The sequence below is a fragment of the Onychostruthus taczanowskii genome, unplaced genomic scaffold, assembly GCF_017590055.1.
Source record: "Onychostruthus taczanowskii isolate IOZ18803 unplaced genomic scaffold, ASM1759005v1 scaffold9, whole genome shotgun sequence".
NCBI lineage: Eukaryota > Metazoa > Chordata > Aves > Passeriformes > Passeridae > Onychostruthus > Onychostruthus taczanowskii.
Window position 1 is genome coordinate 1,214,713 of NW_024506993.1, and position 21,272 is coordinate 1,235,984.

General features: G+C 50.5%; 2 protein-coding genes across 2 annotated transcripts in view; both read right to left on the reverse strand.

Moving 5' to 3' along the window:
• Window positions 1-611, reverse strand: part of EDEM1 (ER degradation enhancing alpha-mannosidase like protein 1) — an 11,673-nt gene extending 11,062 nt beyond the window's left edge. The window contains 2 exon segments of the mRNA XM_041425832.1: window positions 200-436; window positions 438-611. Coding sequence (XP_041281766.1) covers window positions 200-436; window positions 438-562 — 362 coding nt within the window. The 5' untranslated portion in view covers window positions 563-611.
• Window positions 612-2,519: 1,908 nt separating this feature from the next.
• On the reverse strand, window positions 2,520-20,567 carry ARL8B (ADP ribosylation factor like GTPase 8B). Its single transcript, XM_041425573.1, has 7 exons — window positions 20,244-20,567; window positions 10,964-11,044; window positions 10,311-10,384; window positions 9,827-9,920; window positions 8,952-9,019; window positions 8,651-8,721; window positions 2,520-7,264 (listed from the first exon to the last, which is right to left on the reverse strand). Exons 1-7 carry the CDS (start codon window positions 20,364-20,366, stop codon window positions 7,215-7,217), a joined length of 561 nt encoding a protein of 186 aa, XP_041281507.1. The 5' UTR covers window positions 20,367-20,567; the 3' UTR covers window positions 2,520-7,214.
• Between the last annotated feature and the right edge of the window lie 705 nt (window positions 20,568-21,272).

Here is a 21,272-nt window from a genome sequence, read left to right on the forward strand (position 1 = left end):
CCCCCCCCCACCACCCCTTCCCCCCGCCCCCTCAGCAGCCATTCCCCCCCATCCCCTCAGCAGCCATTCTCCCCCATCCCCTCAGCAGCCATTCACCCCCGTCCCCTCAGCAGCCATTCTCCCCGTCCCCTCAGCAGCCATTCTCCCCCATCCCCTCAGCAGCCGTTCCCCCCCGGCCCCGCTCCCCGGCCGCACTCACGGGTCGCGGCGGTCGGGCCCGCGGCCGCGGCAGTGCAGCGGGTCGAGCTCGTCGCGGGGGAAGGCGTGCTCCATGTAGCTGTCGTAGCCGAACACGAACATGCCCCGGGCCGCGTCCCGGAGCCTCGCCCGCAGCTGCGGCGGGAAGGCGCCGCTGTAGCGCCGCTCGTACTCATCGCCGCCCGCCGCCGCGCCCCACAGCCGGGCCCCGCGGCCTGCAGCGCCCACGGGAGGGCCGCGGGCCGGGACAAGGCAGGCGCGGGTGCAGGCAGAGCCCGCGGGCCAGCGCGGGCAGCAGCGCCAGCAGCGCCTGCAGCCCGAGCCGCAGCAGCAGCAGCCCCAGCACCACCGACCGCCATCGCATGGCCGCCCGCGCATAGCGCAGCGGCGCCGCCCGCGCCGCGCTGCGGCCCCTTTAAGAGCGGAAGGAAAAACACGGGCTGGGAGCGGCACAAAGCCCGCCCATGCCGCGCTGCTATTGGTGTAGCCGGCGCGGAGGCGGGAGCGGCCGCCGGCCATTGGCCGCGCGGTGTGTCACTCAAAGGCAGCGCCCGGCGGCGTTAAAGGGGCGGGGCGGCGCGGGGCTGTCGTGGCACGGCGCAGGGTCAGGCCGGACCGTGGCCACGCCCCAGCTCCGGAGAGGTCCCGGCGTGCCCGTGACAGCGGCTGGACAGCAGCAGGAATTCCTCCGTGGAAAGGCTGCTCAGGCCTTGGCACTGCCCAGGGAGCTTTGGAGAGCCTATGCCCGCAGGTGTCCCCTGGAGGTGGCACTCAGGGCTCCGGGCTGGGCACAGCTGGCACTGCCTGGGCTGGGAGGGCCGTGCCAGCCTCAGGGACCCTGGGATGCTGTGCCTGGGGAGGAAATGTCCCTTCCCGGGCGGGACCGGGCTGCCCCTGCATTTCCCGAGCGGCTCCGTAGGTGGCGAGTGCCGCCTGCCCTAAAGCGGCTCGGAGCCAGCCTCGGGGACCCTGGGATGCTGTGACACGCGTGACCCGCGGCTCCTCGGGCCTGCCCCGGGCCCCAGAGCGCGATCCCGGGAGCTGCGGTGGGACGAAGCCAAGCCACGCTCCCAGCCAGGATCCTGGAGGAGGTGACACGGGGATTTCCATCCCGCAGTGGAGCAGAGCGCCAGCTGTGCCCGCGGCACTGGTGGCAGCTGGCTCCGGGGCAGCTGCAGAAAGAGCTGACACATGCCAGGTGTGCCTGTGGATGTGGGTGAACACACGGGCAGTACTGCTAAAACCAAACCTCTTGAAGAGAAGCCAAAGAACAGCAAGAAACCACAGGTGGGGGAGGTAAAGAAACCCAGCTCTGAGCTAGCCCAGCAACCCCAAGAGCATCGGAGTGATGAACTGCTCACTTGGCACTGAGCTGAGCTGCCCTTCCACGCTGGGGCTTTTACCAAAGTGCCTGGTTTGTTACAAGGAAATGGGACAGAACGTGAAAAATGCCTGCAGAAGAAAAAGAATAAAGGACTTGTTATGCACAGACAGACAAGCAGACAATAATGATCTGTCTTCAGCCTGCATTTGAGAGCAGTTCAGAAGTCAGGTCTTTGTTTTCCAATTATTGTAACAGCAACAGTAGAATTAATAAATCCAAACCAAGCATTACAACTCAGTGGTCCAGCCAGACTTCTGGATGCTGACTTTGGATAAAATCCTCTAGCCTGGACAATCTTTCAGTTCCTTTCCTCTGTCTGCAGAATTCATGGATCTTTTAAATGTTACCCAAACCAAGAAGGGAATTCATTATTGAAAATTCCTTCTTGTTGCAAAGATTGAAGTATTCACACCCCAAATTACCACAATTACACAAAAGCACCTTAACGCTCTTGAGACTCTTGAGAAAATCAAGTTCAGCTTTAAATTTCACATACCACAACTTTTTCTTCCTCTATTGATGTGTTTGCTCTGCTTGTTGAATAATATGGTTCAGGAACTTCAACCCAATGGGTCTTTTCAGAAAGAAGCACAAATGAGACCAACCAACGCTTCCAGAACAAAAATAATCAGGAATGGGAATTTCACAGCCTGGCCTTTCAAAGTTGCCCCCACTGAGCACAAGTCACTCTCCACATGAAGTTATGTAGTTAAATTAGGTAATTTTCAGAGAGAAGCACAAATGAGACCAACCAACGCTTCCAGAACAAAAATAATCAGGAATGGGAATTTCACAGCCTGGCCTTTCAAAGTTGCCCCCACTGAGCACAAGTCACTCTCCACATGAAGTTATGTAGTTAAATTAGGTAATGAGGGTTCTTAGATATTTCTAACAATAATAAATCAGCTATCCTACTACAGATGAATCTGCAAAAAAGTGGTTTTCAACAACACTTTATTGAAGCACTTCAAAATTATCACAATGATACATGTTGCCTTTAACAGAATAAAACCTGTCATGTCATAATTAAAAGGCACTAATCCTGGCACAAAGGTCTACTTACCCACCTTCCACTGGGAGGGAAATAAAAACATCAAGTATTTCACTTCTCCTTTCACAGAGTATGTGCAAAGCCCCTGTGAGTGCCATTCTGTGTTTGCCACTGGAGTGACAGGCAAGAGGAAACCCCTGTTTCACCAAGACACGCTGAGCAGCCAGCAGCTGCAGCCCCAAAGCAGCAGAGCACTCTCAAGGGTCATGGTCTGCTGAGACAAGTTGTTCTGCGCTCACATTTTGGGAACTAAAGCCCTGAAGCTCAGGCACTCACACATTACTTCTCCTTTAACACGACTCACTGTCTGTGTCAGCTTAGAAACACAGCTGAATCTCCTGTTCTCACCCCTTTTTGGGATGCACACTGTCAGGTCAGTGCAGGAGCAAGGCAGGGGAGCAGTGCTGGGCATGCAGGGGGAGCACAGTTCCTGCACAAAGCAAACCAGGACGTGCCACTGCACAGCCACAAACGACAAAGGGAACCTCAGGGAGTCCAAAGCTTGATAATCCTGCTAAGCCATACCTCAGGCTATTACAGATCCCTGCACAACACTCCTAGATTCAACAGACAGACTGTTTAAGGCATTTTCTTTGGCCTTTACTTCCACCAGAAAGTGAAGATTATGCAGTTTGATACGCCAGCACCCAAAATCTTTCCAACCTGTTTCCATCAAGAAGCAAAGATAAAACATAAATCATTGAGGAACTGGATTACTGGTTCCACAGATGATGGAACAGCTCCACATCTGTGCATCTTTCCTGCTGCCAGGTGGTGGGACAGAGCTGCTCTGGGTGATGGGAACTCCCCTGCTCTGCAACTGCACTTCAAGGCACCACCACCCACACTGGAGCTGTGAGGACAGGGACACTCCAAGGAAACTCTCCTGCAGCAGAGCTGTGGGGACAAGCACAACCACTGCTCATCTCATCACTGCTGCTCCAGAACTTGCACTGAACAGAGCCACCAGCAAGGGCTGAGAGCTGGTTTAAAGCCCAGGACAGCACACAGTGCCCACACCCCACCAGCTCTCAGAGGGAGGACTGCTGTCCAGCTTCCAGGTATTCACCACCACGCTCAGTCTGCCTTTGCACAAGAGCTGCTTTTCTTAACATGCCAACAGTCAAGACCTGCATCAGGGGAGTTTCAGGACTGTGTGACATAAGTATGACTACACTGATGTCAAATGCAATAACTTATGAAACTAAAATGCATCTCCAAAAGCAACTTTTGTGAAGAGAATGGGAAATGTCATCAGCCTCTTTTTACTGTCCCTGCTCACTACAGAGCCTGAGACAAGTAATCATGGTGAGATTACATTTCTAGAACACAGCTGCAGCATCCAAGTTCTGCAAGCACCACTGTTAATGCCTGTGCAAGGCTCCACACCTTCATCAGGCCAGGAAAGATTTAACCTTGGATATAAAGTGCCAGATGAGTATTGTTTTCAGTCCAAGGCTGAGAAGGTGTCGAGAAGGAAACAATTCCTCCCCTTTTCAAAGAAAAGTTCCCTGGGAAGTTACTCAAGCCCAGAAACAGAACCAGTGCAGCCCCTCTGAGGTGTCCTTCCTGCCACAGGAGTACCCAAGGGCATGTGGCAGAGCAGTACCACAACAGCTCTGAAACCCAGCTGGGGGCATCTGGGGAGTATTGCAAATGTACCTTTTAGAGAACACACATCACGGGGGCTCCTGTGTCTCTCCCTGCTATTTACACCTAGAAACAGAAACTGGTACTCAAATAGCACATCAAGCAAAGAGCTGTGGGCCAGGTCATACCACAGCTGATTTACTGAATGACTGGCACTGCTATCACACCAACCAGGCTGACAAGGCTTAGTGCACTAACACTGCTTTCAGATTTGTCTCCAGAGACACTTCACTTTGACTATGAACTACAGGGAGCTTGTTTTGCATGCAGGAAGCTCCCAAAGAAATATGCACAAATCTTTAACAGGTCACTGGTCCTTCCCACCAGCTGAGTTACACTTGAAGGATGCTCAAAGACCTGCACTCAGGACTAAAAACCAACCTGATACAGCTCAGTAAGTTTGAAAGCTTACATGGAGACAAGCCTGAAACAAGACATCCAACTTCTTACCATTGATTGGAAGATGCTGACAGACAGTCCTATTAATTAATCAGTGTCCTAAGAGAAATTAATACAACAAAAACCTTTGGGAAGAACAGTCAGTGAAACTTCTGATTAAAATCACAGCAAAGATTTTGTTCAAGACCTCAGTCAACAAAAGCCTCACTTTCCACTGAGATAAGAATCCTTCTGCTTTAATTGGCAGTGAATGATCAGGCACTGCAAGATCTGACACTTGTGTAGAAAAACAAAGGTTTTACTCTAGGCTCGACACAAGAACCAAGATTGCAAACACATGCATTTCTCTCCTGAAAACTGAGCTCCAGAAGGCTGCCCCTGCTTCAGACCCTGCAGCTGACCAGTGCTTTTCACACACATCAAAAAGCCCTGCAATCTGCTCAGACTGACTGTCCGAGCTTGCTCAGGTAAGGTGAGCAAGCCCCAGGCCTCAAAGGTAGTTTTGTGAGCATTTCACTGGAATAGTTGAACCACAGACTATAAATCAGCTCAGGTATTTACCAATCCTTCTTCCCCCACTGGAATCTTTGGCAGAGGAGACAGACATCCCATTGTGTTTTTCCATGATTTCAGCCACATCAACTCAAGTCAGGCAGTTAAGTGTCAATACAACCCTCAAAACATAAGTTTATTGAATAAAGCTGAAGAGCAGTAAACCAACATATGCATCCACCTAAATAAAAAAAAATCACGTATTTACAAAGTTCAGTAATTGTATAAGTTGTTCACATGCAGAGAGTAATGCACAGGTTAACAATTGGTAGTGTTTGGATGCCATAAATGCTGAAAGCAGTGAAGTAGATAAACACCAAACACATCAAGTTTAGCTATAGGCCAGTTAACTAAACAGTGACCTGGTCCCCCACAAAGATTCACACATTCTAGTTTAGTTTCCTTATGATAGGCACAAGCAAGTTTGCTAAATAAAAGTAACTGTAGCAGTTCTGGTGAACTCGGGACTACAGTAGCAAGTTAATACACCCTCTCCTCTACAGCACCAGAGTATGGATTAATTGAAACCATGCTTCAGAGAACTGAAAGGGGACAAAAAGTTCAAATGTAACTTCAGGCTGAAGGCAGGCAGCTGTAGTGTGTGTGCAGCAGTGCCAGAGCTGGGACAGGACAGTAAGGCAGTCTGCATTAACACTGGCTCGTCAGAACTGAGGGGACAGCACTGCTCCCAGCCCGGGGATGCAAACCACGAGGAGGTGAGGAGTCACACACGGTGTGAGGAGGCAACACGAGAGCTGCACCACGATCTGCACACACCAGTAGCTACACTGACACCGCTGGATGAACAAACCGCTCTCAACGAGGCTGTCCCTTTAAATACGCTGAAGTCACTGGGAAAGTAAAGCTACAGAAACGTTACAGTCTTGAGTTTATACACGCTTCCCTAAGCTGCAGGAGCTAGTCAAGAGACAGATCAATTCATGGCTCTCTCGTGCTTTGACACAGCAAAACGTTTCATTGCATCTGACAGGCTTTGCACATGGTTACATCGAGAAAGCAGGCGGGTCTAGAGTTGTCACAATAGCCCAGGTATTCCATAGCACCAGGTGAAACTGTGCCCAGCCATTCCAGGAGCAGGAGACACTGACAATTACACACAGATTGTGCTAAAGGTCAACAACTGCCTCGATACAAGAGCATCAGTAATTTGGGTGTCATGCAGCTGCTCAGAATGCATGTTCTGGTTTCAGAGAGAGACCACGAGTATCTGGAGATAGAAAAATGTATTTGAACACAGCCTGATGTTCCTAGCGATTTGTTTTCATGCTGGAATACTCCAATTTTTGAAAGTTTGACAGAACAGTCCATTCCCATCCCCCACATAAATGTTAAACAGAAGCAACAGAATGATTTTAAACAGATGACTTTCCTAATTCATCAGGAGAGTTTTCTTTTTCCAGTGACAGGATCTCAGCTGTAGATTAGTGATGCTGATCTATGCCTTGTGCTCCCCTCTGCAAACAGTTTCCATTTCCCTGCTTACACACACACATCACATGCATCTGTGAGATCAATCAGTATCCCACAATTCACGCTTAAATGTTTTCTAACTACTGTATGTGGCATCTTACAGAATCTTAATGCTGTCAAGCATCAGCATCTTCAAGCCACTAAACACTAGAAATAAAACACTTGCTGAAAATCATATAAAAACCTGGCCCTGAAAAACCAGAACAGAGTGTACCATCGTAGTTAACATGGTAGAGATATTTCTTTAAAAAGCCCCCCCACGACCCTCCCACCAAAGATGGTTGTAAAATAAATATTTGTGCTGACTTTATCATGACAACTCTAGTTGTTTTGTGACAGGATAGGAATACAAGTCTTCAGCAGTGCACATGAGAAATGAACCGTGAAAAGGCAGATTCTTGATACAGGATTTTTGGGTAGTATCTCATTATGGAGGGAAGTGGACAACTGAGATTATGGCCAACTGGTACTGGAGATTCCAGGAAGACTTCAGCTTCTTCTAGATTTTGAATGCTGAATAAGCCACTGAAGCGTGATATCTACAGGGAGAGAGAAGAGAAGTTCCACATTCAAGTGTCTGCATTGGAGTAAGTGGCAAGGCTTTGGTATTCCAGTGTCCCAAACACAGGACAGGAATATCCCAGCCCTTCTCTAGAGGATGGCCCAGGGAAGATGAACACAGCGATTTTCTGGATGTTTGCTGTCCAAGCTTTGATCCTGTAACTGTTAAGCACCCTTTAGGTAACAATGACAGGCACTGCCCCACACATCCTGGCTCCTCAGTTCAGCCCATTTCTAGGAAGAAGATATTCCTTCATGGGACACTTCACCAGTAATTACTTTTAGATCAGCACTGCTCTGTTCAGCCAGCCTGCAGCTCCTCCCCTGATGAGAACAAGGCTGGTTTAGCCCTGTGGTACAAGGCATTGTGCTCCATCCTCCCTGCCTGCAAGAGGCTCTCCTCAGGAAGGTTCCCTTCCAGCCAGGAGCCTCAGTGGTGCTCAGCTGTGCTGGCAGCCTTGTGTGGATCTCCACAGAAGGGAGTCTCTGCTTCCATCCAGCATGTCTGAACATTTAACTGATGCTAAGGTGACAGGGGCTTCTTGGAAGCCACAACTGTTCCACAGACTATTCAGTTTTCCTAGAAAGAAGCTTTTTTCCCTATAAAGCCATCCTGGTATCCTTTAGAGCTTCTCCTGGGAGCATCACCCTGAAGTTTCCTCATCAGCAAACTCCTGTTACCCTGGCAATGCACCAGTGTTAATCCCATGCCAAGGAAGGCATCAGGAAAAGGGTGGAAAGTGTTGTTAAATTCTGTTTTCACTCAGCTGAGATGACTTGGTTTACTCACAAAGCTTATGGCAAATACCAGAGATTACAGGGCATGGTTTCTGCTTTGAACTCCACAAGTTTCTGAAGCATTTGATGTCTGTGCCAGAAGAAAGGCACTGTTTGGCTGCAGGGGACTGGCAGATGGCACAACACAAACTGCTCTGATAACACAGCAAGGGAAGGTGATTATTGCAAGGGAAATAATCTTGGGGAATAAACTTGAGGAAAAACTTGCTGCGAGTATCTGGCATCCTGACCAAGTGAGGCAGAGGTGAGAGCACCTGACAGAAGTATAAAATCCTTCAGGCCAAGATAATGGACTAGAGTCAGCTCTTTCCTGCAAACTGACTGAAGAAGGGAGCATATTTCACAGGGCCTGGCATTTTTTGGTAACTACAACCCCTAAAACTTTAACACCAGTCAGGCTTCCTCACTGCCATCAGGAGTTACACTGAATTAAACCCATGCACTCATACACTGGTCTTTGATTTGTTCCTGGCTTCCTGAAGACACGAAGTTTAAGAACTTAAAATCCCCCCAGTCCATCCTCTGACAGCACTTCATAATTCTCAGTGTTTTGGGTTAATAGTTACCTATATTATCTTTCTCTTTGCAAGAAATTGAGTAGCAGCAGATTTCTCTGTCCTGAATAGCAGCAAGATTCCTAGGAAAGAGAGAACATGTCAGCACACATTTCACTGACACAAGGGCTCTTAATGTCAATCTGAGCTGCTCCTCTTCCCCTTCCCCACACAACTTGTTCTGTACAATATTCAGTTACCTGCTGTTGCTGGGTTTTCCACTCATAAATGCGAGCTTCCTGATCTAATAACAACCCTATGTGCATGAATTTATTGAGGAAGAGAAATGTTTCTTAGCAAGGGTTAGACTTACATCTTTTCAATTAGCTGTTTCTCATCCAAAGCATTAGGAAGGTCTCTCTTATTTCCAAGTACTAGAACCTGAAATCCAGAGAAGGAAATGGTTGTTGCTTTGCTTTAGAAAACCCCAAACAGACAAAAACCCCAACAAAACCAGAAGGGAGTCTCATGAGCAGCCTGCATCTGCCTATTAAATCTAATGGGACGAGATATGCACTGTTAAACCAGACCAAGAAAAAATCCCAAACAGACAAAAACCCCAAGAAAACCAGAAAACAAACTTCAAGGGAGTCTCATGAGCAGCCTGCATCTGCCTATTAAATCTAATGGGACGAGATATGCACTGTTAAACCAGACCAAGAAAGAAGACTGAGCTAGTCACAGGGAAAGAGGGGGTACAAATAATCTGTTCTGTGCAAAGAGCAAGCAAGAGAATACATCACTGATAAATCTGAGAACATTTGCAGCACGCTCATTGAGATTCCCCAAACTTACTCTACACTTCTGTACTACACTGTGGTTAACCTTTAGTCAATAGCACAAACTCAAACTGTGGAATCCTCTAAACTACTGTTTCAATTGTATTTATTATGTTTTGTGAGCACTGAGTGAAATAAGACCACTGAAGGTCAAAAAATGATTTAAGGCACTGGGGGCAGGCATTGTCCATGCTTATACTGACCAGTAAGGCTGGGCCTTATAATTCAGAGTTCAAGACAGATGTCAAGAGTTGCTCAAATTATGCACATTCCTCAGAGACATTTAATGGTGTTTAAGGTGATGTCAGGTTGGGCCTTATAATTCAGAGTTCCAGTTAGATGTCAGAGTTGCTCAAATTATGCACATCCCTCAGAGACATTTAATGGTGTTTAAGGTGATGTTACTTACAGGGATTCCTTGTAACTGGGGCTTATCTAGAAGATTGTGCAGCTCATTCCGAGAGGCTTCTATTTTGTCACGATCTGCAGCATCTACCATGTAGCTTTAAAGAGAATTTCAGGTTAGGTCAGTGACACTGAGCTCCTGCACAAACATCAGTCTTTACACTGCCAGGTTTGAGCACATTCAACAAGGTTTTCAAGCTAGGACTTCTGAGCAAAGAACTTAGTTCTTAAAAAAAAAATTCTCTAAGACCAGAGCAGAAGGAAGATGCTTTGAGTTAGCACTGCCACCCAGTTCAGTCAGGGAGGAGTTAGTACTCCAGATCAGACACTGATAAAATAACCCATCCTGAGCCCTGAACTGAAGGGTGCACAAGGTCAGTGTGGCTCAGAATCACAAGGAGAACTACAGTCAGGCATGCAGTGTTAGGAAGGCTCCCAGAGAAGAGAAGCCCATGTGAAGGAAGCAGAGCTGAAGGAAGGACACTTACACAATAGCATTAACTCCTCTGCAATATCGCTCCCACATGCTCCGGAATCGGGGCTGCCCTCCTATATCCCAAATCTTAAGGCAAGGGGAGAAAGACAATTTAGCCATGCACTGTGTTTAAACATGTCAGGCAAAGATAAGACAAGAAATCACTACAGTTTTTCCTTTCTCCTTAAGCAGCTGCTTGACCCCTCCCATATTAAAACAGGAATAATCCCTTGCACAGCTGCTCAGAGCTTAGAGCCCAAGAGCAGGAGGTGCAAACTGGAGCACCTTGCATCAGATGTAAGAACATCCCGTGTATGAAGGTTACATACTGAGCTACACAAGAAAATACATTGTATTCACTTTAAAAACCTTCCCTTAAGCAAACTGATGAGCAGGAAACAGCATCTCTGGACCTCAAACATTCAGATCTAAGCCAGACAGCATTATCACAACAGTGCTTTAACTAGTCCATGAACCTGGGAATCACACACAGATTCTCATTTCAGAAACTCCATAAATAAACATAAATGTCTTCTTAAGCTGCTCGACAGATTTAGCTGAGCCTCTTCAGTGTTCTATATTTGCCTCAAGGCTGGAAGCAAAACAGAGCAAACACGTAAATTGCAAACTAGAACCTAAAGAAAACAGTCAACAATGGCAACGTACCTTTATTGTAACATTACCCTTTGTAACTTTCCTCATGTTGAAGCCCACAGTAGGAATCATATCTTCACTGAATTGACCTGACTGGAAAAAAGAAAAAAGAGAAAGCTAAATTTAGTGCTTATCTGACACAACTGGTTTACATAGTAAAATATCACAACCTTTTGCCTTCCAACTGAAGGTTTTACAGCCGAGAAGTCGTGGATGTTAAATCCATGTGTACTGGAGCTTCTGTGAAGTCAGACAACTCATTTCTTACAAGCACTGAAATCGTTTTTCAAGCCTCGAGGCAGCCAGGGGAGCAAAGCCACCTGGGAGAGTGCTTTGCACAGCTTACCAGATGGACAGGGCAAGGGGAGGAAAGAGCCATTCACCTACTTCTGCTGGAGCCAAGGCTGCATGTCGGGATCTCCCCGTTACCTGGGAGCTAGAAATATCCAGAAGGGCTCCCTCTGATGCAAGCTGCTCTCTGGCCAGCCTTTGCAGCAATAAATCACTCTTGTGGAGGAAGCCTCCTGCCCACAGGCATGGGGTGACTCCCTGAGGAGTGTTAAAAGCTGCAAAGTGGAAGGACCTGCCGGGTCAGCTTCCTGCCAGGCCAGTGTCCAACCTGTGCAGCGGTGGCAAATGCAGCTCCAGAGGATCTGAGCTGGTTCCCAACATCACTCCCAGCTGGGACAGAACTGCTGCAAGAGCACTGCACTGGAGAGCTCCTCCAGTGGCAGATGTTTTACTGTCTGTAACACCTCCATCTGCAGCAGCTTGAGAGCCAAGTTCCCAGCTATCTCCTGTAGCCATAACAAGAGTTTTCAACACTACTACAGATTTCTCCCTTGGCTGTTTGGCAGAAGGTGAATCAGCCACAGTGGCCATTATGAAGCTCACTACATCCATTATGTGTAATAGAACCAGACAGTCAAGCACATTTGGAAAAATTAGGGTTGATCCCAAAGCATTCAGCTGTTTAATTAGGGTTTGGTATCACAGCAGCAAAGCCTGCATCTCTCCTCTGACACTGGCCAGAGAAGTTCCCTGGGGTTCAAAGCCTTTTGGGATCTCTGAAGCAGACACAGCACCCCTGTTAGGGCCCGACTGCCCACAGGCTGCAAGGAGCAACTAAACCTGACCAAGGTGGCCATGAAGGGCAGCAGCTCCTGGCTTGTATCAGGAACAGTGTGGCCAGCAGGACCAGGGCTGCACGAGGAGCTTGGGTCAGACCCTGCAGCACTGCTTCAGAATCCACTCTGCCCCTTCTCACACGGCAGGGTGGGTGCCCAATGGGAATGCCAGCCCAGGAGCTGCCCATTCCTGCCCCAAATGCCAGGGCATGAGCAGCCAGTGACCAGCACAGCTCAGAGCCCATGGTGAGCTGTGCTGCCACGCCTGGGGCAGCTCAGTTCAGCTCCTCAAACCAATCTTGCCTCTGAAGGGTCACTTGCCAGTTGCTCAAGCACCACAGCATTCCTGCCTCCACATTCCTGCCTCCACAGTCACACCCCACACCCACAGCTCCTATCCCAGCGTCTCCCAAGCACTCCCTGAGCCTCCATCTCTGCGCTGCTGAGCCTTACCCCAGATGCTGCCAACTATTCCCACTCAGATCCTTCCAGATCCTTCTCTCGAGAGCTGTTCTTATCAATAGGAACACACATTCCAGGAACCTCCTGGACTCATCACCTCCCTGCTGGGTTTATTTCCAGCAGACATGTGGGAAGCTGAGGTCCCCCATGAGAACAAGGCCTAGCCACAGTGAGACTTCTCCCAGCAGCTTAAAGAAGATTTTGGTGCCTCTTCATGCTGGGCTGGGTGGTCTAGAAGAGACCCCCACCAGGACATCTGCCTTGCTGGCCTTCCCCCTGACTCTTACCCATGAACAACCTTATCACAACCCTCATCAAGCTCTAGGCTGTCCAAACACTCCCTGTCCACCCCTGTGAGGAGATTACAGCCCTCCCTTGCAGCATTCACTTTGCCAGTCATCCCACTAATTGCAGCGTGTTCAGTACCCATTTCATGTTCTCCCACTGCTCTTCCAGGACACAGATTCCTGCAGATTGGAGCAGCACTTCATTTGCCACATCTTTAATGTAACGTTGAAATTACTGTGACCCGCCACAGGGAAACTTTTACAGAATCTTCAGGAAAGCTGCTGCATCTGATTCCTTCCCAAGTGCTCTCTACCCACGCTGCACATCCCCAAACTTGTTTTGACTTGCTTAAAACCTCAAAACCTTCAAACTGCAGTCGCTCAGTTGAGTTTCAGCTGCCTGTTCTCTGCTTTGCAGAGGGACAATCTAGAGCTGACATGAACATATGGGTCAGCTGAGGTCTTCATTTGAAAGACCTTCCCCTGACGTGAGTGTGGGTGTTCTTCTGCTCACTGGATCCAAAGGAAACTATTGGAAGTCTCCTTCTCTTTTAAGACAGGTCAAAAATTGGTTAAAATGATTGTAAAGGATTTTAGCAGCAGACAGTGATCTCCTTTGATGGATTCTGCTACTACATTCAACTGCCTTGGCCCAGAAACTGTTCTCTACACTCAGAATTTAGAGGGCTTTTGTTTACTACCTCCTCAGAGGAAAAAAGCCATGAATTCAGCTTCAACTTCGAGTATTCATATGCAAAAGCTACTCGAAGAGCAGCACAAAAGGGACCTACTTTTACTAGCAGTCACTTGGTTGGAGTCAGCCTTCCCTCCCAGAGCAGAGTACTCGGTGCTATCACTGTGTGCTCACAATAAGATGCTTCCTCCTGAAACACCAGCTTTAAAACAAGTTTGATATGCACAGCAATATTTTCAATTCCCGATGGGAAAGCCTTTGGCTGCTGTCACACCCGGCAGCACTGCTCAAACGCTCATCAAGGACAGCAGGAGTAGCTGCTGACAAATCCAGCAATGCCTTTTCAGCAGTGGTGCCCACCCCAGCAGGCAGACCCCCACCTCCCCGCAGGGCTCCTGGAAGGGCAGGAGCTGTCCCAGCAGGGATTCTGCCGGAAGCCTCAGCCCCGAGGTCACACCGACCACACAGCACCAGCACAAACCGAAGGTCACCAAACACAGTTAACTCCAAGCCGTGTGGGAGATAAGGGCCAGGGAGACTAAACAGCCAATTTCAGAGGCCACATGCACAAAGAACCCCCAGGACCAATCCTTCAGCCTCCTGCTTTAAGAGATGCTCCCTTCACAGCCCCTGGAGAACCCAAACAGGAGATTTTTGTGCAGCATGAACCCACTTGCCCGGATGAGTACTTATGGTGGATAAGGATTACTCAGAGCAGCAAAACTGCACCCAGACTGACCTAAGGGACTTCATTCCATGGATCAGTTTGGGTCCAGCTCACCTTGTACCAGTGGCAGCACTAAATCACAGACTGCAGCATTTCTGAACAAGCCAGCTACAGGTACAGTTCAGTCCCCAGAGGAAAACTTAGGACAAGCCTTAACTTGCCATCCCCTGACATTCCAGAAGTGTATAAAGGATGCAAGTTTAGTCTCTTTTATAATTTAATTACTATTACACCTTATTAAACCTACCATTTCCAGTTGTCTTGAGTCAAACCATAAACCAAACAAAACACATTTGGGTTTCTTCATCTGCCTCTCCAAAGCCACAAGCTACAGTCAGAAACTCAAATTCCAAGGAGTTATGGAATGGTAGAGTGGTTTCAACTGGGAGGAACCTCAGTTCCACCTCCTGCCACGGGCAGGAGCACCTTCCACTACCCCAGCCTGCTCCAAGCCCTGCGCAGCCTGGCCTTGGACAACTCCTAGCAGACTGCAGCCCCCTAAGCAGCTTGATTCTGATTCCACAGCCTGCACAAGGACATTCTTTGTATCACCAGAGAAGGTCAGGGCAGCCTTTAGTTTGCATCTCATAAAGCTGACATGATTCACTGCTGTTATGGGACCAATTTCTTCATACAGATTTGTTATCACACAGCAAAGATTGTTTTATCTTTAATCACAGTACTTTTCATCCAGCTAGATGAGATCACAAACAAGCTTAACCAACTAGGAAACAACACCACTGGAGTGTGGAATCCAGCCAGGACACTCCCAATCCACCTGAACCAGAGTATTACATTAAACCCTGATGCTCATCCCAAGAAATTTCTTTCTTTTCACGCTAAGAAAAAATGCTGCATGTCTCCAAAATGTCTTCTTCAAAAAAATTATTTAAAAAGCAGTGCAATTTTAGCATTATATCAAGCTACCCCTACACTAAGCCTCCTCTGCAACACTCATAGCCTCAACCAAGCAGTGCCTCATAAACAGACAAATCAACTTTCTACAGTCCAGCTTCCTTCTTTAGGAAATACTTCAGTGTTCCAGCTACTTGTGATCATGATCACAAGCCTGAACTCCAGTTTAGAAACTTCAATCCCAGAAAGGCTTCCCAACAGCACTTCCAGGAATGACTCCTGCAGAAGCCAAAACAGTGGTATATGACAAGAAAATACATTTTTATTTCCCCAGCCCTGAGTTTAATTGAATATTTAAAAGCACATGGACTGCTTAGCAAATATCAACCATAAAGAAGGCATATGTCTGTCTAGAAGTCAGTCATGTAAGAGCTCAGGGCATTTCATGTTTCTGACAGTCAAGGAAGTGTCCTCATCCAGATGTTACCACTTAAAGCTCTGCCACTGCTTATGAAGTGCTCTACAGGAATTCAGGACCAAGATGGAGAAAGGAGATTCTGATTTCAGTCACCTGTTTTTGCCCATCTAGGGTACAGCAAGCAGGGCCTCAAAGAAAGGGTCTGAGTCACCTCCTAAGAGCTTTATTAGCTAATGAAGTGATGCAATGCATTTCAAGAGACTTCTGCCATTAAGAAACACTTCAAATTTTATCAGCCTTCTCCCTCAGCCACAGTGTGTATGAAGTGACAACACACAGGATTTATGGCCTACCTGGGTGGTTCAAAAGGTATTAAAACAGCAGTGGAGCTCTTTAGAGCAGTATTTTTCTGCATTTCTCTGGTGTGGCTTCTTCAAGTCAAAGTTACTTCTAACAGTCATGAGAACAGAAGGAAGTTGCAGCTCCCAGCTGGCCAAACGAATCTTTCGTTGAGAGGCACTTTAGGAATTGCCTCTCTCTAGAAACCACAGTCTCATTCCAACACTTGCCAGATATTCCAGAGTTAAAAAACCAACCATGCTAATTCAGGCTCTGACACAAATCCTAAAGAGGGACCCTATTTACCCTGTCACCACAAACAGGTTGAGTTTAGCTCTTGAACCTGATAACTGTATCAGCAAAGTCCAACTTCTTCCCACTCCTCCAGATCTCTGCTCCCTGACTAACGAGGCTTCAGTGGTCAGGCTAATGAGCTCCAGAGTTCCAGTGCCAAACACCTGCATCAAGGCTCAACCTACCAGGCATCAGGCAGAACTTCTACAGAAACCCCAGGCCGTGCCACTCTTCCAATGCAATAGGCTGTGGAGGCTGCAGGAGTGCCCTGCTGCCTGGCTGCAGGAGTGAGTGCTCCTCTCCCCAGCTGCAGGGGTGCCCTGTTCCCCAGCTGCAGGAGTGCTCCTCTCCCCAGCTGCAGGGGTGCCCTGTTCCCCAGCTGCAGGGGTGAGTGCTCCTCTGTTCCCCAGCTGCAGGGGTGCCCTGTTCCCCAGCTGCAGGAGTGAGTGCTCCTCTGTTCCCCAGCTGCAGGAGTGAGTGCTCCTCTCCCCAGCTGCAGGGGTGCCCTGTTCCCCAGCTGCAGGAGTGAGTGCTCCTCTCCCCAGCTGCAGGGGTGCCCTGTTCCCCAGCTGCAGGAGTGAGTGCTCCTCTCCCCAGCTGCAGGGGTGCCCTGTTCCCCAGCTGCAAGGGTGCCCTGTTCCCCAGCTGCAGGAGTGAGTGCTCCTCTCCCCAGCTGCAGGGGTGCCCTGTTCCCCAGCTGCAGGGGTGAGTGCTCCTCTCCCCAGCTGCAGGGGTGCCCTGTTCCCCAGCTGCAGGGGTGCCCTGTTCCCCAGCTGCAGGAGTGAGTGCTCCTCTCCCCAGCTGCAGGGGTGCCCTGTTCCCCAGCTGCAGGGGTGCCCTGTTCCCCAGCTGCAGGAGTGAGTGCTCCTCTCCCCAGCTGCAGGGGTGCCCTGTTCCCCAGCTGCAGGGGTGAGTGCTCCTCTCCCCAGCTGCAGGGGTGCCCTGTTCCCCAGCTGCAGGGGTGCCCTGTTCCCCAGCTGCACGCCTGCTGGCAGGCTCAGCTCACTTGAGTCATGTTTCAGTGGTGCCACAGGGCCCCAGCAGCCCCTCGTGCTCCCCACAGCAGCCCAGGCACCAGCTGCTGGGCTGAGGGAACGGCCACGAGCTGCAAACACCACGAGATCCTGCAGAGGCTGTAAATAATGGGCATTTCCAGGGCTCGGCTCAGGAGCCGACAATTCCAGATGCGATCCCGGGATGACATGCAGTTTCTCTGAATAAGAGCCACAGGCCATCCACATTAGGGAAATTAGGACCAGGAAGAAATGATATCCTCCCTTGTGAGCAAGTTTACTCACATACATGGAAAACTTATGCTTAATATCTAATTAGAGACAGTGACTAATGCAGAGCCTTAGAAAAGCAGAAGCTGCATTAGCTGAATCCAGCTCTAACGAGATTTCACTGCTAACGTTGGGTTTTAAACCTCCTAATCAAACTGAACACAGGAGGGTTGGGGCTGGAAGGGACATTCAAGACCACCCAGTGCCACCCCTTCCACTGTCCCAGGCTGCTCCAAGCCCTGTCCAGCCTGGCCTTGGGCACTGCCAGGGATCCAGGGGCAGCCCCAGCTGCTCTGGGCACCCTGTGCCAGGGCTGCCCACCCCCACTGGGAAGGATTTATCCCTAATATCTAATCTAACCTCCCCATCTCTCAGTTCAAATCCATTCCCTTTTGTCCTCTCTCCAGGCCCTTGTTTAGCCTGATTACACATCAAGTGTTTGTTTACACTGGAGGAATAAACATGATCAAAACCCACCACCAATCTATAATAGGATTATCCTAGAACTGGACTGTCTGCCTCTGGTGGCCTGTCCACTTCAGCAGCAGCCAGGCCTTGTACCAAGCTTCCCTGTGTAACTGGCTGAGTTTCCCCTCTAGTTCCATATGCCTGATTTGATGGGCACAGACTGCATTAGACATTTATACTGGATTAAACTCACAGCTGTCAAGACTGGCAAGAGCCCTTTATCAGGCAGCACACAACCTCCTAAGCCACACCAAGCTCCTGGTGTGCACTCCAGCTTTTAGAGCTGTCCTACAGGACATCTTGCTGTGTCATTCCTTTCATTTCAGTTTTGAGGAATCCCAACAGCCTCATCCACCCAAACCATTAACTGCCCTGCAGAGAGCAGTTGTTCTTTCCTGCACTCATTCCCAAATGCAGACTCTGAACTAAAGTCAGTCAAGGAAGCAAATAAGAAGACAGCTCTGCACTGCTCTAAAAAGTGATTTTGCACTGGCAACTTATTTTGTTTAAACCAATAACACAGACCTGGGCAAACCCCCTCCCTCTGTTTTTTTGTGTAAAGACTCCCCAGATTTCCTAATTAAAAACTTCAGAAACGTGACCTGATGCTTCCAAACTAAACCAGCCAAGGAGGCTGTGTCAGCATGCTCACCAGCTTCCTCCTTCCCCGGGGTTTTGCAAGGCTCCCTGAATGGCACTCACTCAGATAAATGCCTGGGTGTGATCCTAACATGTGGTTGAAACCTTGCAAGATTCAGCCCCCGCAGAGGAGGCTGGAAACACACTCCAGCTTTACTTAGGGAAACTTCTCCCACTGGAGACAGCTTAGATGGACTCGGCTGATGTGCAGCTACTACAGCTCTGACTGCTGCACACACCTGCAGGGAGTTCCACAGGTAACTCATCATGCTGCTGCTACCATACAGAAGCAAAGTATTTTTTTGTCAAGTGCCATCACCAGGAGGACTCCAGAGGATGAGAAGCCTGCAGAGAGCCCCCAGCTGCAGAAACACTCCAAGCAGTACCAGCTCAGCAGCCACTGATTGAGGCTGTACAATTTCAGATCTCCACTTCTACAAATCCAAGCCCAGATGTACTGGCAGAGTGTGAAAGAAAAGGCTCCTGGTATTCCTGGGTCACTCCAGCAACTTTTAGCTGCCAGCTAGTCAGAGAAGTTACCTGTCATGAAGTAACCCATTTTGCATGATTATCAGGAAGCCCACTGAGTGCTCACACCTGAACTGCACGAGGGCTTGCTTATGGTTTGCCAGGCTGTTTGTCAGTGTGCAGGATGATGCACAACTGCAAGAGAATGAAAGCCCCTTTCCCAGCCACTAACTCACTCAACTGGCACTTAAATAAATACATTCTTACAAGTATTCCACGGGGCTAAGGACACAGCCTCAAAAACCAAGAGACAAGCTGAAGCTGTGCTCACTCTAAAGCGGGAGACATCAGCTTTCTCATTCTAGGTCACTCACACTCCCTGAAAAACCAAAAGGTACCCTGGCTGCCCATTTCAGGAGCTCCCAAAGTCCAGCTTGTCTCCTGGAATGTTTTCCATCACATACATCAGCAGAGCAGGACACTGATGAAGCTGAACACGCCATTTAGGCAAAGCCACTCTTTATCTCGTTCAACAATGGAAAAGCTTCGTGTAGGAGTATTCCCACACCCTTCCTTTACCTGCTCCAGGCACAGCACCAGATCAGCAGGCCCCAGTGCAGCAGTTTGCTGCTGATGGGCTTGTGCTTGTGAGCTGTACTTCTTAGCTAAGTTGTACCTTAAAAGAAAGGAGATTATTTGATATGGGTTTCAGCAATCGATAAGCAAGTATTTGAGAGGAGAGCCATGAGTAGGTGATGGCACTTAAATGATTTAGGACTACTGAAAAGCAACCAGAGGGAGGCGGCAGCCGAAGACACACAATGTTATCTCCCAATCTGCTAACACCGACACCCTGACCGAAAGGCGCCTTCAGAGCCCGCTGCGGGCCGAGCCCTGCTGTGGCATCGGCGTCCCCGCGGCTCCCACCAGCACACAAAGGTTTACGGAGGCTCGGCAGCCCCGGGGCTCAGCCGTTCTCCCCAGCGAGGGCCCACACGCTGCTCCATCCCCGCGGCCCGGCCCGGCTCCATCCCCGCGGCCCGGCTCCATCCCCGCGGCCCGGCCCGGCCCGGCTCCATCCCCGCGGCCCGGCTCCATCCCCGCGGCCCGGCTCCATCCCCGCGGCCCGGCCCGGCTCCATTCCCGCGGCCCGGCCCGGCTCCATCCCCGCGGCCCGGCCCGGCTCCATCCCCGCGGCCCGGCCCCGCTCCATCCCCGCGGCCCCGCTCACCGCGATGACGTTGACGAAGGTGGTCTTGCCCGAGTACTGCAGCCCCACCAGGGTCAGCTCCATCTCCTCTTTCCAGAAGAGCGAGCGGAACCAGTCGAGCAGCCGGGACAGCAGCGCCAGCATCGTGGCGGCGGGCGGGCGGGCCGGGAGCGCTGCGGGTTGGGCCGGGCGATGGCTCCGGCGGGCCGGGACGCTGCGGGCCGGGCTGTGCCGGTCTGGGCCGTGCCGAGCCGCGCTGGGCTGTGCCGGGCGCTGCTCTCCGCCGCTCCGGGACACCCGCGCTCGTCCGGGCCCGGCTCCCCCCGCCGCCCTCACGTGACGCCGCGGTCACCCGGCCCGGCCGGCCCCGCCCCGCCGCGCAGCGCTCCCTGGCGGCCGGAGGACCCGCGGCGGGAGAGGGCGGGGCGGGGCAGGGCCGCCATGTTGGGCGTGGTGAGCAGGGGGTGACACCCTGATCCCGCCATGTTGGGCGTGGTGAGGAGGGGGTGACACCCCTGATCCCGCCATGTTGGGTGTGGTGAGGAGGGGGTGACACCCCTGATCCCGCCATGTTGGGTGTGGTGAGGAGGGGGTGCTGACACCCCTGATCCCGCCATGTTGGGTGTGGTGAGGAGGGCTGTGTCCCCCTGAGCCGCCATGGAGCGGGGCAGGCAGTGGTGACACCCCTGAGCCCACCATGGAGCAGGCTCTGCCCTGCCCTGTCCATCACAGGCTCCATTAGGTTGGGGAAGACCCCCGAGGTCATGGAGTCCAACATCACCTTGTCACCATGTCACCATGGACACCTTGTCCTCAGACACCTCCAGGGCTGGGGACTCCACCACCACCCTGGGCAGCCCCTTCCAGCACCTGAGCACCTTTCCATGAAGAAATTCCCCTTGATGCCAAACCTGACCGTCCCCCGGCACAGATTCCGTCTGTGCCCTCTCCTCCTTGCCCGCGGCGGTGGGATGGGGTGAAGGGTGCCAGCCCTCACCCCTCATGCTGTGCCATCGCTGCGGTGCCGTGAGGGCCCCTCAGGGCGGCCCA

Excerpts from the sequence above, each read along its gene's own strand:
- ARL8B (XM_041425573.1), bottom strand. The coding sequence starts at position 20,366 with ATGCTGGCGCTGCTGTCCCGGCTGCTCGACTGGTTCCGCTCGCTCTTC. Across the intron at positions 10,385-10,963 it reads AGGGTAATGTTACAATAAAG|ATTTGGGATATAGGAGGGCA; the intron begins GTACGTTGCCAT and ends CCTTGCCTTAAG. Across the intron at positions 9,921-10,310 it reads AGAGGAGTTAATGCTATTGT|CTACATGGTAGATGCTGCAG; the intron begins GTAAGTGTCCTT and ends TTCTCTTTAAAG.